Source organism: Trachinotus anak, unplaced genomic scaffold (genome assembly GCF_046630095.1).
Source record: "Trachinotus anak isolate AG129_WGS33_773 ecotype Australia unplaced genomic scaffold, CSIRO_AGI_Tana_v1 ptg000007l, whole genome shotgun sequence".
Taxonomy (NCBI): Eukaryota; Metazoa; Chordata; class Actinopteri; order Carangiformes; family Carangidae; genus Trachinotus; species Trachinotus anak.
In genome coordinates this window covers 11,901,785-11,915,886 of record NW_027273858.1, presented here as the reverse complement: position 1 = coordinate 11,915,886, position 14,102 = coordinate 11,901,785, and the positions used below count along the sequence as shown (strand labels likewise).

Genomic DNA, 14,102 nt, shown 5'->3' with positions numbered 1-14,102 from the left:
AAAGTACTCAATTCAGGAAAAAATATGGCCCCGGTGACTATATCATATTATAATCATAGCTTATCACCACGCCTGCATTAATGTGCAAGTGGCATATTATTAATATATAATTGGACAAGATGGAATCAAGTTTGTAGCCCTACAGGACTGCAACAGTGATCATTTTTGCACCATAGCGTCTTTCCTGATTATTTTCATTATTAATCACACCTGGCAAGCTGGAACTATATATTAAATGTTTGGCATCTTTGCACAAAAAAATATTAAAAACGTTATCAAAATAGTTGCCAATTTGACTAAATGATGTCTGTTCTGTCACTTAGTTTAATTTATAACACGGCATAATATTTTATAAGCTCTTCATATATTTGGATGGAAAAATCGTAATTTGCGGAGTAATTGGTAAGTTCTGTCGCATAATTGTTAATCAAGTTCCGTGAATTTGATTGTGAACATTCTTTATGAAACCTAAAAGGATGCAGTATTAAATAAATAAATGACTGTTTATGGTTATGAAATCAGTGTCATGGGGAAGAATAAAATCATAGCATAAAAACAACACGTAGAGAAATGTATTTACAATAGAGAAAATGATAAAACTATTCTTTTTAAATCATTAACAAAATGAATTAAGAATTTATTGAATCGTTTATCTATTTCTTAATACATTTTTTATGAACATTTTTACAGGTTCTCAGACCTCGGTCAGACTCTGGAGTGATTTCTCGTTAGGACATAGACGATCTTTTGAAAAAAAAAAAAAAAAAAAAAAATGGCGCTTCAACTACAACTCCCAGACTTCCCATTCAACGGCGAGCGAAAGGCGCAAACACGCAGCCAGCGCATTTTTTGCACGTTGGTACCTCCCTGAGCGTACGCAGCTTGCTGCTGTGCAGGTGTTTTGCATAAGGCAGCTCCTTGCTTTCGTCTTAACAGTGTGCCAGACGCTACTTGAAGCCATGGCTGACCAGGTGGCTGCCATGTGTGATCAGCTTATCAAAGCTGTGAATGTGATGATGGATGCGGAGACAAGCCAAATTTACCGACTGGAGGCCCTAAAGGTAGCATCGTTATGGGTTGCTAGCTAGCCGCTATTTAGCCGAGCTTGTCAGTTATTTGGAGCTGTTGTGAAAATAGAATCGAGTCCCTGCGAGGCTGAATAAAAACATCGGCAGGGTGAGCAGTAACAGTGTCGCTCACACGGTCCATTTAAGTTCGTTAATGTGAGCTAAATACTCTGGGATGATGGCCAGATGCTTTGTCGAGCTAGCCGGTAAAGCACCTCACTGTCGCCTCACCTTCATTCATTCATAGAAATGATAACATTAGATTTATAACTGATTACTGCAGAGGAGTATGAAAGTCGGGACTCTATTTAACAAGCCTAACTAACATTATGTTGCTGATTGCCCCTGGCTTGGCTAGTTGGTAGGTTAGCTTTATGCTATGTAAGTATTTATTGTAATGTTGCTGAGGCAGCTGTTGTCTGTAGCCTCTAGAGACTGACACATGTATAAGGCAATATGAGGTTCATTGAAGTATCATTTACTTTAAAACCTTTTCTGTTAAATAACAGGCTTTATTTTTTATTACAGTTTTGTGAAGAGTTTAAAGAGACAAACTCCTTCTGTGTCCCATGTGGCTTACAATTAGCCGATAAAGCCCAACCACCTGTAGTGAGACACTTCGGTTTGCAAATCCTGGAGCACGTCATCAAGTGAGTGACACATAAACGATCAAGTATAACAAAGAATAACATGCTAAAAGCTGCTTTTCTGAAAGAGAGCTTGCTTTTCTTCAAGGTTCCGGTGGAATAACATGCAACAACAAGAGAAGGTCCAGTTGAAGGAGTGCGCCATGCAGCTTTTATCAAATGTAAGTGTGATCGTAAATGGCTGTTAACCAGATAACCATCTGTTTTATGGTTCAGATGTAACTTAAAAGTCTGTCTTACCGTCACGGTCATAGACATTTATCTGACATTTGCTTTGGGTCTCATCAGGGTACTCATTCTATCCTGGAGGAGGAGAGCCATATCAAGGATGCCCTGTCACGAATCACGGTGGAAATGATAAAGAGAGAATGGCCTCAACATTGGCCAGATATGCTGAAAGAGATGGAGGCTCTCACTAGCCAAGGGGTGAGTAACTTACAGAGTGCAGCTTTCATGCAGTTTGAGTACAATTATGCAATAACTCACATGCAAATAATTATCAGGCTTCATCATGTCAACTTGGCCGCTGGTAGATAGCCACATCTACATTATTTCATCAATGCAAAGTTCCTGGCCTTTCCAGGCAAGCCTTCCACAAAAGATGCCGCTCTTTAATTGTGTCGTTATGGACTTTTCAAGGTAAAATCTAAGTGAATGAAGTAAAACTAAAATCCACTTGTGCCACTCACAGGAGGCACAAACAGAGGTGGTGATGTTGATCCTGTTGAGGCTGGCGGAGGACGTGATCACCTTCCAGACGCTGCCCACCCAGCGACGCAGAGACATCCAGCAGACACTCACCCAAAACATGGAAAGCATCTTCAGTTTCATGATGGCAATTTTGCAACTTAATGTCGAGGACTACCGTAAACTGGTCAGTGGGGTCTTTTATTTTGTAGAAATAGCTAGCTTTAGGATTAGTTTCTCAGCATTATCGTGATTCTTAGCCATTGATCTGTTATTACATTGTTACACAAAATTAAACTTTACAGTGACTGTAATATTTGTTTCTTTTTTTTCCAGAAAGGATTACCTGGACATGAACTGCAGGTGAGAAAACATCACTGCATCATTGCTCTAAAATGAACCTCGTAGGAGCTTGATTATTTTGATTACTTTGGTGTCACTCTCTTCCCTCATCCCTTCATTTTCCCCTTTTTCTCCCTCATTTTTCCACACTCAGGCCAGAGCTCACTGTCGAGTAGCTGTGGCTACTTTGAATACACTTGCAGGCTACATAGACTGGGTGTCTTTGGTGCACATCACCTCCGGAAACTGTCATCTACTGGAGATATTATGTCTGTTGCTGAGTGAGCCAGAGCTGCAGCTGGAGGCAGCAGAGTGTCTACTCATTGCTATCAGCCGGAAGGTGAGTCACAAGGAAAACACATGTTGAAAGGACGTGGTTAAGTCATAACGCTTGCCCAATAGCTGTAAAGAGATAATTTTTTCAGCCCCGTTTTTTCATCTTTGTTTGTCACATAAGTTACTACTGTATGCAGTCCTAAATACATCATACCAGATTTGATTGAAATCTGTTGGAAAGTTGGGCTTTGAGTTGTTGAGAGAAGTGGTGCGGATCCAGAACGACAACGCTGCCATGTGGCCACTCAAAACACACTTATGATAGCTCATAACTCTTGAACTGAGAGGTGCAGATAAGAAAGTCTTTAATCGAGCCTCCAGAAATCACCCATCATCAGTGTGTATTTGATACTGATCCAGATGCAGGCAAACACACTTGTGCAGCCTTGAAGGTTTGTGCTTTCTAGTAGGAATATGAAACTTCCCGCTATTAATTATTGAACCATAGAGATGATGAGGCATGCTTACAGTACAGTTTATGAAAATGTAGATAGTAGTAGAATATTTGTCATTTATTTGATCATCATAAGCTGTGTGTAACCAAATGTGCCATTCTTCCACAGGGCAAGCTGGAGGATAGGAAACCATTCATGCTGCTGTTCGATGATGTGGCCATCCACTACATCCTCTCTGCAGCCCAGTGAGTACGGCTGCTTCTGCCCTTCATTCCTCTTTAATCTACCGTTTTCGCTGTCACTGATTGGTTTGTCTCTGTCTGGTTACAGGTCTGCAGATGGACTGGCGATTTGTAAGAAAACCTCTGAATCACAGTAAGTAATGTGAGGCCTCTGCCTACTGTGGAGCACAAAAACAGATATTAAACGGTGTGTTCATTACATCAGGCCGTGACCTAAAGTCCTGTGTATATACCCGTGCAGAGCAGTGGAGGTGGTGGAGCGGCGCTACATCTTCCTGAAGAGGCTGTGTCAGGTCCTGTGTGCTCTGGGAGGACAGCTATATTCATTAGTGGTGAGTTTCTCCTGTCTTGACACACACTGAATTCCTAAGTTCCCATGGTGCTTTATCTTTTGTCCGGGCTTGGTCCACACATACTTGTCGTTTAAAATCACAGAAGCATGTTTTAACTTTCTGTTTATGATTGATCATCAAGGAAAACCACGCTCTCTCCACAGGGGTCAGAGGTCGAGGTTGAAGTACCTGCAAATCTCTGCAAGTACATGGAAGCCCTTTTAGCCTTCACTACACATTCCAGTCAGGTGAGATGACATCTCCTTTTGTTAAACACCACATTATAGTGAATAGAATATGAATCCCACCGCTGCGAACCTCTCCACTTGTCAACCTGCCCCCCCCTCCCCTCTCTGCAGTTTTTGAAGTCGTGCACTCTGCCTACTTGGGGAGCGTTATTCAGACATGAGACCCTGTCGAAGGATGCGGTTGTTGTGGAGATGGCCGTCAAATACCTCAGAGCATCTATGACCAACCTAGTCAAGGTGAGACAGTGATGTCAGTGCTACTGTTGCTGGTGTACATGCAGAGCCACACAGGGTGTTACTAAAGGTTTTGTCTTTCCTCTCTCTCTCTCTCTGTCTCTCTGTCTCTCTCTGTCTCTCTCTCTCTCTCTCTCTGTCTCTCTCTCTCTCTCTCTCTCTCTCTGTCTCTCTGTCTCTCCAGACTGGGTTTCCATCTAGAAACGATAGCCCAAGTTGTGAGTACGCCCGTGTGGACTTTGACAGCGACGAGGACTTCAACTCCTTCTTTACTTGTATGTATGATGGAGTCAGCTTTACTGCACTTATGATCAAAAGTATTTTATCGCTGTGATGTTTTTCATTGTATGTTTTCATGCTTCACAGCTTTTCGAGCGCAGCAGGGAGAGGTGTTGAGGAGTGCATGTCGCATTGTTCCTCTGCAGGCCTTTCAGATAGCAGCAGAATGGTTACAGTATCAAATCGCCAGTCCTATTGACATGGGGGATACCACATGTAAGTGTTTGCCCTCATCAGAGAGGGGGATTGCTAACTCTGTACCCATGTGTTTTGGTTCTTTGCTGGCGAGGATGTTTCTGTAAATGTATGGTAGATTTAGTTCATTTCACTGAATTTTTCCACTGTTTTTTTTAACAGACCTCTCAATTTCAAAACAACAAAAAAAATCCAGTGTAGATAGTCATTAATTTTATATGCAGTGAATGAACTTCTCTTCTCTCCATGCACCTCACTAGCTAAGACTGCGGAGGGCCTGTGCTCCCTCCTGTCTCCGTCTGTGGTGCAGTGGGATGCGATGACCATCTTCATGGAGTGCATGGTCGCACAGATCTTCAAAAGTCTGGAAGAGGAGGTAACAGGAACATTTTTTTTCAGTGACAGAGTAAAACTGTAAGAAAATAATGCTGATTATACTGATGTGAGGTCTTTGCGTCCTCTTTTTGCCTCTCACTGTGTAGAAGTTGCCCATAGATCAGAGCATGGAGCTGCTGCAGGCCGTGCTGAACTACGACACCAAAGACCCGCTCATCTTGTCCTGTGTGCTCACCAACGTCTCTGCCCTCTTCCCATTTGTCATGCATAGACCACACTTCCTGACACAGGTCCTATACAAGGTCAGCTGAGTCATCATTGGTTGTTGCATATTATATATGTGTGTCTACTACACATGTATTTTTCTAAAGGCATATGGGAATGCATAATATGAATGTTAAATATTCTCATGATTGTTAGATGTGGAGATTTGGGCAGTTGTGGATATTTAAGTTTGGTTTTGCTCGTCTCTTGTTTTGTCTCTGCAGCTGTTTAAAGCCATCACATTTGAGATCGGTCAGGACAATAAGGTGAGTTGCCCTTTCAGAGCTAAATATCAACACTTTTCTTCATTCTTCATGCCCAAGACCAAAAAATTAATTATAATATAATTATAATATTACATTATAATATAAAATATAATATATATTATAAATAATTATATATATTATATAAAAATATATATATAACTACCATGTTCAGGCACCCCGGACCAGAGCCGTAAAGAATGTGAGGAGGCACGCCTGTTCTTCTATCATCAAAATTTGCCGGGATTACCCACAGTTCATCTTGGTAAATGTCCTTGCATCCTAGTTAAAGTAAAATGGCATGAAATAGATGATGTTTGCTTTCAGTTGATGGATTGTTTTTGCACATAATGTTTGCCTGAACTACACAGTTCTGATGAATAGGCAAGATTAAAGATTTGAGACCCCTGTATAATTCTTTTTTTTTTTCCTCTCCAGCCTTGTTTTGACATGTTTTACAATCACGTGAAGAAGCTGTTCTCGAGTGACGCCGCGCTGACTCACATGGAGAAATGTTCACTGATGGAGGCGTTGGTGCTGATCAGTAACCAGTTCAAAGACTTTGCAAAGCAGAAGGCTTTTCTAGACGAGCTGATGGCGTCAGTGGTTGCAGATTGGACCTCAGATGAGATGAGGCGGTGCGTTTGATTTCTTTCCCTTTCCCTCAAGCTGTACCAGACGTATTTTAATGTCGTAACAGGGAATCGAATGTTATCACTTCATTGTGTTTCAGTGTGCTGTGGGACCCTGCTGTGTTCCTGTCCTTTGTTGGAGCGGATAAGGTGGTCATTGAGCAAAACACAGATTCAGACACAACAGGCTTTAATAGGGGACGGGTAAGTGTACAGGTGTACACTGAGTTAGTATGTGAGCTATAATATTTTGTCCTGACTGTGAATTTCTGTCACTTGGTTTTTTTTAAAAGGTTGCAGACAATTTGAAATCAGTGTGGACTTACTTTACTTACTCTTACTTTAGCATAAAAGAATAAAAGTACTAGATTTTTTTTTTTCTGCTCTGCATATGAGGCTGCAAGAAAGCACACTATAGTTCATTGCGCTGCAGATGAACATAAATTAAACAGCATCTCTTATGAAGCTTACTTCTGTTTGTAGTTCACTGTCAGGTCAGTGTGACCAATCAAATCAAATAAATGGTCAAAGACAATACCTGTCAATAACTTGCCAGACAGAATATGTCGGCCATCGTGTTTTTTGTGTCAACCCCAAAAGCTCAGATTTTAAATTCTGGGCCACTTTTTAGCTCAGCCTAGGAGTTTATATTTTATTGATAAGAGCAGCCATGCTAGCAGCTGTGTTACACTATATTTAGGTGCAGGTGATTGATACCATCTAAGTTTAGTGAGTTAGCATGCTAGAATTTGCTAGTTGGCCCTAAGTTTATCCCTCTTTCTATTTTTTTTTTTTTTTTTTTTTACACCTCTCTCCAGTTGAGTTTTTGTCTGTATGCCATGTTGGGGGTGGTGAAACGGGCACGTTGGCCTGCAGACCTGGAGGAAGCCAAGGCTGGTGGCTTTGTGGCGGGTTACACGCCTGCTGGAGCTCCCATCTACAGAAACCCCTGCACTTCCCAGTTTCTGGTCCTGCTGCCCAACCTGTTGGCTCTCATCAGGTACGCCTATAGGCTGACACTGGATTGCTTCTTTTATTGACATAATATCCCCATATCAGGGCATTTTCATATGATATGGGTACGGCACAGTGTAGTCTGTGAACAAACTTTTTTTTTTTTTTTGGTAAATTACACCTTATAGACAGGGTCTGACCTTGATTTTTAGGTAGGACATGCATGTTATTGGTGTTAAATGACAGTGTCTCAGTAATAATTCCAATTAATTATACTATCTTATTCACTCCTCATTGCAGGACTCACAACAGTCTGTTCATGCCAGAGAATATGGCTCGTCTGAGTGAAACCTTCTCAAGGGCCCATGAGGTGATGGATGGAGAGAAAAATGTGGTTCTTGGTAAGAGGAGCTTTCTGCACATGCTTTTCCCCACAGTAAGCCATCATCTGAAAAAAAAAACTGTGGTTCAACCTTCTCAATATGTGTTTTCATTAGGTCTCTCTCAGCATTTTCTGGATATTTATGACTCTCCTGTGTACAGAAGCATCCTGGAGCGCATGCAGGGATTTTTCAGCACATTGTATGACAACTGGTGAGAATTGTTGCACTTACTTTTTAAAGTATTGTTTATACCACACATGCTGTTGCAGATGAGGTTCTATCTCCTCTTCTGCTCTCTTTAGCTTCCATGTCCTGGGGAATGCAGGTCTGTCCCTGCAGCAGGAATTCTACACCATTGAGAGGCTGGCTCAAGAAATAGCTGGCTCTGCTTTTGTCTCCCTCGACCACGTGCCCGACCACAGACTTCGCCCTATGATTCATATCCTTTTTTGCTTTTGCTCCATTTCATTTACCATTTTTTATTACCATGCTTTTAGTCATCAGTTTGGTGATATACATAAGTGTATGAGATCTTTTTATAGATTTATTTTGGATGGAAACTACTGTACATAAACAAAAGCTGAGCTATTGCTTTATTTTAGCACTGAATTTCCTTAACAAGTGCACGATTGTTTTTGAGGCAGTTGGTGCTATCATGTCCTCAGGAGTACCACGAGAGTCTGCTCTGCCCCCTGCTGGGCCCTCTGTTCGCTTACATGCAGCAGGTCAGGATCTCCGCATCTCATCTCACCATCACATACACTTAATTCAGTCAGTCACAGTTGTTTTTGTTGCCAAATCTCATGGTCTTGCTTCTGCTTCAAACTACAGAGACTCAACGTCAAGTGGCAGGTCATCAACCAGAGGACCTCAATTAAGTAAGTTGTGGGATAGTGTTTGTATCTGTCTGTATTGTATAGTTCAATTCTTTGATCAAAGCTACAAATTGGATATGTGGACTTACTGACAACCTGTTGTGTTGTTGGTTTTTTTTTTAGTGGCGAGGAAGAGGAGGAGGTGGTGTGTCAGGAGAGCCAGGTGACGCAGGAGATGCTGGAGGAGCAGCTGGTGCGCCTGCTCACCAGGGAAGTGCTGGATCTTCTCAGTAAGTCTCAGCATCTTTATAAACTGCTCCCATTTCAGTTTCCACACATGTTGGAAACAGTTGTTGTCTCACAAAGAACATGTAAACATGCGGTCAAACATCAGATAAGTTGACACTAGATTTAAAGATGATTTATTACCTGAAAATTATTATCCCATCTGTTCCTAAACAGAGTAGTTTGAATAAGATGGAGTTTGACAATGACAGAGGTGTTTTAACCAGCCTTGCATTGAGAACTATGTGCCAGCCACTTTTCATTTGTTGGCACAAGTATTGATTAATAATAAAATATTTATTGCAAATGTGAGTTACCTTCTAGTACAGCGAAGTTAAAGTTGTTTTCTGATCGCAATATAATGTCCCTGTCTACACTGACTGTAAATTGGGGTGTGAAGTGACGCTCAGAGCTTATTCCTTAATACTGCTAATGCACTTTAGTCATGTGGTAAGGTTGTGTTTCTGCCAACCACACAAGCTAAAAATGGTTTCAGCCCACATTAGGAAAGTGCAAATACCAGCCATAATTCCTAGATAAAGCTGAGACTCCGCGTTATTGTGGTAGATGAGACTGTGTTGCTTCCAGTTTGATGGCTCTTGGTGACTGACAACCTTTTGTTTCTCCTAAAGAACAGCTGGGGGAGTTCTGAAAATATTTATTCCAAAATCAACAACTTACTGAATGTAGAAAAAATGTTTTTGTAAAGTACTCTAATTGGATTGAGTTGCACCTTATTGCATCACGAGATCTGTTTCATGTACACGGAAAAAACGAGAGTGTGGTTTTTGATGGTGTGTATTAAGAAGGCACTAAAAAATATGAGGTGTGGGATTTTCAGGATATAGCACACAACTGCCCGATCAGCTTTTCCTGGGTTGGGTTTTTATGGGGCCATAATACGTCTTTCTTCTCCTCTAGCTGTGAGCTGTATTTCCAGAAAAGTGCCTGAACCAGCAGCAAATAAGGAGGAAATAGATGGTAAGAGCCAAACGAAAAAATTTGAAATCAATATGTGGATTATGTTTGTTTTTCTGCTGAGGAGCGTCTCATTGTTGTGCTTGAAATATTCTTGCGTAGAGGAAGACGTGATGATGGACTCAGTGCAGACGGCGTCTCCAGCCCAGCCCACAGAGGAGCTGACTGAGCTGGGAAAATGCCTGATGAAACATGAGGTCAGCCTGAGACACACCACAGAACACTTGGAGGACAGTTTAGTCATACGTTAAATTCTGTATATAAACTTCTCTTTTACTTTACCCAGAACATCTACATGTCCCTATTGACCCTCTCCTTCACCTCATTGTCATGGAAGGACACCACCAACTGTCACCGCACTGCTTCCATGGTCTGTTGGACCCTTCTGCGGCAGGTAGTACACTTAGTGAAGTTTTATTTTTTTTTATTTCTTTCTTTCTCTTTATTCGGATGCCTATGTTCATCACCTTTGCAACATTATTATTAGTATTATTATTATTATTATTTTTTTTTTATTTTTTATCTGTGATTTCAATGGGGTTTTTGAGAATATAAAAGCAGATGTATTTGAGGCATCCAAACACACCAATGAAATTCTCAAAGGGTATGAAGTAACTCATTTTACACAGATATTTGAGACCGACCCCATTAGATCAAACTTGATCTTCTCATTTATTTTCCTTTCAACCTTTGACACTTAAACCTGTCTTACCACTAACATATTTGCATCCCTCTTTAATGCACTCTTTTGTCTTTTTCCACGTTGAACTTTTCTAACTAACGTCTAAATTGGTACTCAGTCTCAGACTTGGAAGGTTGTTGTAAAAGTATCTTAAATTTCTTCATGTTTCTTAAATTTTTCCTCCCACATTCACTCTGTGCCTCTCCAGGTCATAGGGGGTAATCTTCTTCCTGAGGCGGTCACATGGTTCTATACCAGTGTTCTCAGGGGCCTTCAGGTTCATGGGCAGCACGAAGTCTGCAACTCCACCCTCTCTCAGTTGGCTATGCTCATCTATGAAAACCTGGTGAGGCTAGCGGCGATCATTTCTGCCATACCTGCTCTTTACTTCCACCTTTGTTTGGTTTATTTTTTTCCCTTTCAGAGACTTTACACTCTTAGTCTCTCTTACTCCAAGTTGTCTAGTACTGCAACTAATAGTCAGTCAATCAGTAAATCAATTATCAATTAATATTCCCATTATTTTCTTGGTCACAGTTTTGTATAAAAGTTTAGAAAATGGGTAGAAAATGCACATAGTGACATCTTCAAATTTCCATATATGTGGCGATTTATTTTTATTTTTTTAGTTAGGAATATAATATGTTCCTAAATTTAAGAACACATCTCTCTTATAATCTCCTTGAATGTGTGTATATGTCTCTGTCCCATCCGTCTTAGCGGCCTCGCTACGTGGAGCTGAGAACAGTAATGACCCAGATCCCAAACATCAGCGTGGAGGCTCTGGACCAGTATGATCACAGACTCATGGACCCCAATGCCCAGAAAGTTGGAGACAAAAAGAGGAAAGACCAGTTCAAGAAGCTCATTGCAGGAACTGTTGGGGTAATGCCACATTTTAACCCAAAGAGGGCAGTGCTTCTCTATAATATCACATTGCGGACAGACATCAGAAGTGACCAGAGACACTGGCCCTAATAGTGCAAGTCATTACTCAGCAGTGTGATTCTGGCTGTGTGGTAAATCTTCTGTGCTCGGCAGCAAAAAAAAAAAAAAAAGAAAATGTGCAGCAGCTCAACAGGGCTGTACAATCTAATGAAATTCTTTCTGGTAGATCTGGGACAGCTCTGTTTAACCTCCCCTCTCTTTGTCCCCTGCCAACAGAAAGCTCTGTGCCAGCAGTTCAGGAAGGAGGTTCATATCCGGAATCTTCCATCGCTCTTTAAAAAACCGAAGCCAGACAAGGATGTACAGAACAGTGAAGCACTGGGTCTGGCAGCTCTCTTCTCTCCAGAGAATAACACCCTGTAGGAACACGCGGTGGTTCTAACGGACTCTATACTGACTGAAGACAGGAGTTACGTGTCCAAACCGGGATTTCCCTCACCATCCTCCAGCTGGGGCAGTTGCGGCGCAACCTTACATATCTGCCAACACTCCTGTTTTTCAATTAGTCATTTATTATTTTCACCCTCATTGTGCTGTGGCACCACTCACACTGATAAGTAATACCTTTCCGCAAGTCATTTGTTTAGGCAAGATCCACACAGAAGATCCCTCTTAAATCCCATTTCATGCTTCTGCTCCATTTCCTTGCGCACACCTTTGAGGAGGTTGCAGGAAATATTTCAGATTTAAGAATGCTCTGTCTGTGTCAGATTTTGTTAAGGGAAGAGCTAAAAATAATCATTAATATCTGCTCTGCAGCAGAGCTCTGCTGAGCCACAAACATACCTTGAAATAGGTCAGTTTTGCTTTCTGTCATTTCACTTTGGGCCTTTTAAGCAGCAGTATTTGCACATTGCCCAGCATCATGTACACTGAACGTGTCATAGACTCGTAAAACTATGGAATCAAACTGAGAGCCCGCCTGTGATTTGATATACTATTCTATAAATTGATACTGAATGATATCCAAACAAGCTAAGCCAGTATACCCAGTAGCTGCAGGAGTGGCCTGTTGGGAAGGACTGAGTGTGCGTTTCTGCGTGTTGTGTGGTTTGTGAGAGGTGGAGACCTTTTGTACCTTTAAAAAAAAAAAAAAAACATCTTAATTTCAGTGGTGAGTGTTGGCAGACATGTTGTGTGACCATCCTGCTGCTGCTGCTGCTGTAGCTGCTGCTGTCAAGTCCTGGGTCGAAAAGAAAGGAAGAAAAATCTAGGACAAATTCTGGTATACATTTCTCTATTTACTGTTATTTCCTTTGACTGGACGAGCTTGAATGCAGTTTCTGATTCTGAAGCATGTGCTGATGAGACCTCAGGTGCGACGCTCCCTGTGATGGAGTGAAGATACTTTATGGAAACAAACCCTAAGGAAAAAAAACAAAACAGCTTGATTGTGTTTTCATGAATGGTTACTATAGATTTAAATATGACTAACAGTTTTCTATTATGCAGATATTGGATAAGGCAATGATGGTTTGCAGTTTTGCCAGATCTTCATATCACAACTTACACAATGCTTTGGAATTATGTATTTAACGCCGGTCACATGTGCTACAAATAATGCAGCCACATCTTGTGCCAAAACACTCACAGCAGACTTGACAAACGTGACCAGACAATTGTGTCTGAGTGACAAAACCTAATCACACATAACTTTGATAAAAAAATATATATTTAAGGGTGGACTCAACAACTAATGTGTAGCGTAATCCAAGTGTTCCTGTTGTTTTCTATCTGTTAGGTTGGTGATGATATTCTGTTTGTCATGTGGTCTTTTTTGTGTTTGTACTGGTGTTGCCAAGATGAACCAGCACTACATTCCTTCTTTGTCCAAGGGATTGTTTTTGAGAATAATTTGTTGGATGTATTTTGCTCTTATGGAGCTATCATGGTAGAAAATGATTTGTTTTTTAAACTATGTGGTGTGTATATTCAGACCAAAATAAATGGGTTATTTTGGCTTGGAGTGAGCCCCCTTTAAATGCACAAAGATGCATTTCAGATGCTGGTTTGTTGAGAACAGGTTCACGATATACTCAACAAGGAAAAGAACATTTATGAAATTAAAATTTTCCAGTGAACCGTTTTCCCTGTCTTTGTGATGATTGTTTATTCACGTGGCCGTTTTTAATAATGCGTGTTCAACACTAAAATGTTCTGTACAAAGAAGAAAATAGGCTTTTTAAAAGTGTAGCGTGGTTTATATTTTGTTGTTTTTAAATAAAATCCTAAATTCAATTTGTCTAAAATTCATATTTTGATTTTTTACAAAGAATAAAGAGAAAATTAGTTAAATGTTTACAAAAAAATTTACTTAATTGCTATATGTGGACATACTTGGGTCTTATTTATTTATATATATATATATATATATATATATATATATATATGTTTTGCATATTATGCCTCATATAAGCATTTTGCAAAATGAACAATATGGTAATATAGTAATTTGGGAAAAATAAAATCCAAAAACAAAACTGCAATATGGAATTTATTATAATATTAATTCATGTTATATCTGGTACTCAGTGTATATTATAATATCAGTGAATCTT

At 40.4% G+C, this 14,102-nt stretch overlaps 1 protein-coding gene across 1 annotated transcript; it reads left to right on the top strand.

Moving 5' to 3' along the window:
• Positions 1-831: 831 nt before the first annotated feature.
• Positions 832-13,630, top strand: LOC139622879 (exportin-5). Its single transcript, XM_071480559.1, has 33 exons — positions 832-1,061; positions 1,596-1,717; positions 1,803-1,875; positions 2,003-2,140; positions 2,406-2,588; positions 2,738-2,764; positions 2,898-3,083; positions 3,643-3,719; positions 3,805-3,849; positions 3,958-4,048; positions 4,213-4,296; positions 4,408-4,533; positions 4,715-4,805; positions 4,897-5,025; positions 5,265-5,380; positions 5,487-5,642; positions 5,829-5,870; positions 6,043-6,132; positions 6,306-6,505; positions 6,601-6,703; positions 7,318-7,499; positions 7,754-7,854; positions 7,951-8,047; positions 8,139-8,275; positions 8,464-8,561; positions 8,668-8,714; positions 8,835-8,941; positions 9,858-9,917; positions 10,017-10,111; positions 10,201-10,308; positions 10,805-10,942; positions 11,317-11,481; positions 11,761-13,630. Exons 1-33 carry the CDS (start codon positions 960-962, stop codon positions 11,905-11,907), a joined length of 3,663 nt encoding a protein of 1,220 aa, XP_071336660.1. The 5' UTR covers positions 832-959; the 3' UTR covers positions 11,908-13,630.
• The last annotated feature ends 472 nt before the right edge of the window (positions 13,631-14,102 follow it).

Bases quoted from the DNA above. Each gene is read 5' to 3' on its own strand.
- LOC139622879 (XM_071480559.1), top strand. From the start codon at position 960: ATGGCTGACCAGGTGGCTGCCATGTGTGATCAGCTTATCAAAGCTGTG. The intron at 2,141-2,405 runs GTGAGTAACTTA...TGCCACTCACAG, and splicing joins AGGCTCTCACTAGCCAAGGG to GAGGCACAAACAGAGGTGGT. The intron at 5,871-6,042 runs GTGAGTTGCCCT...TACCATGTTCAG, and splicing joins AGATCGGTCAGGACAATAAG to GCACCCCGGACCAGAGCCGT.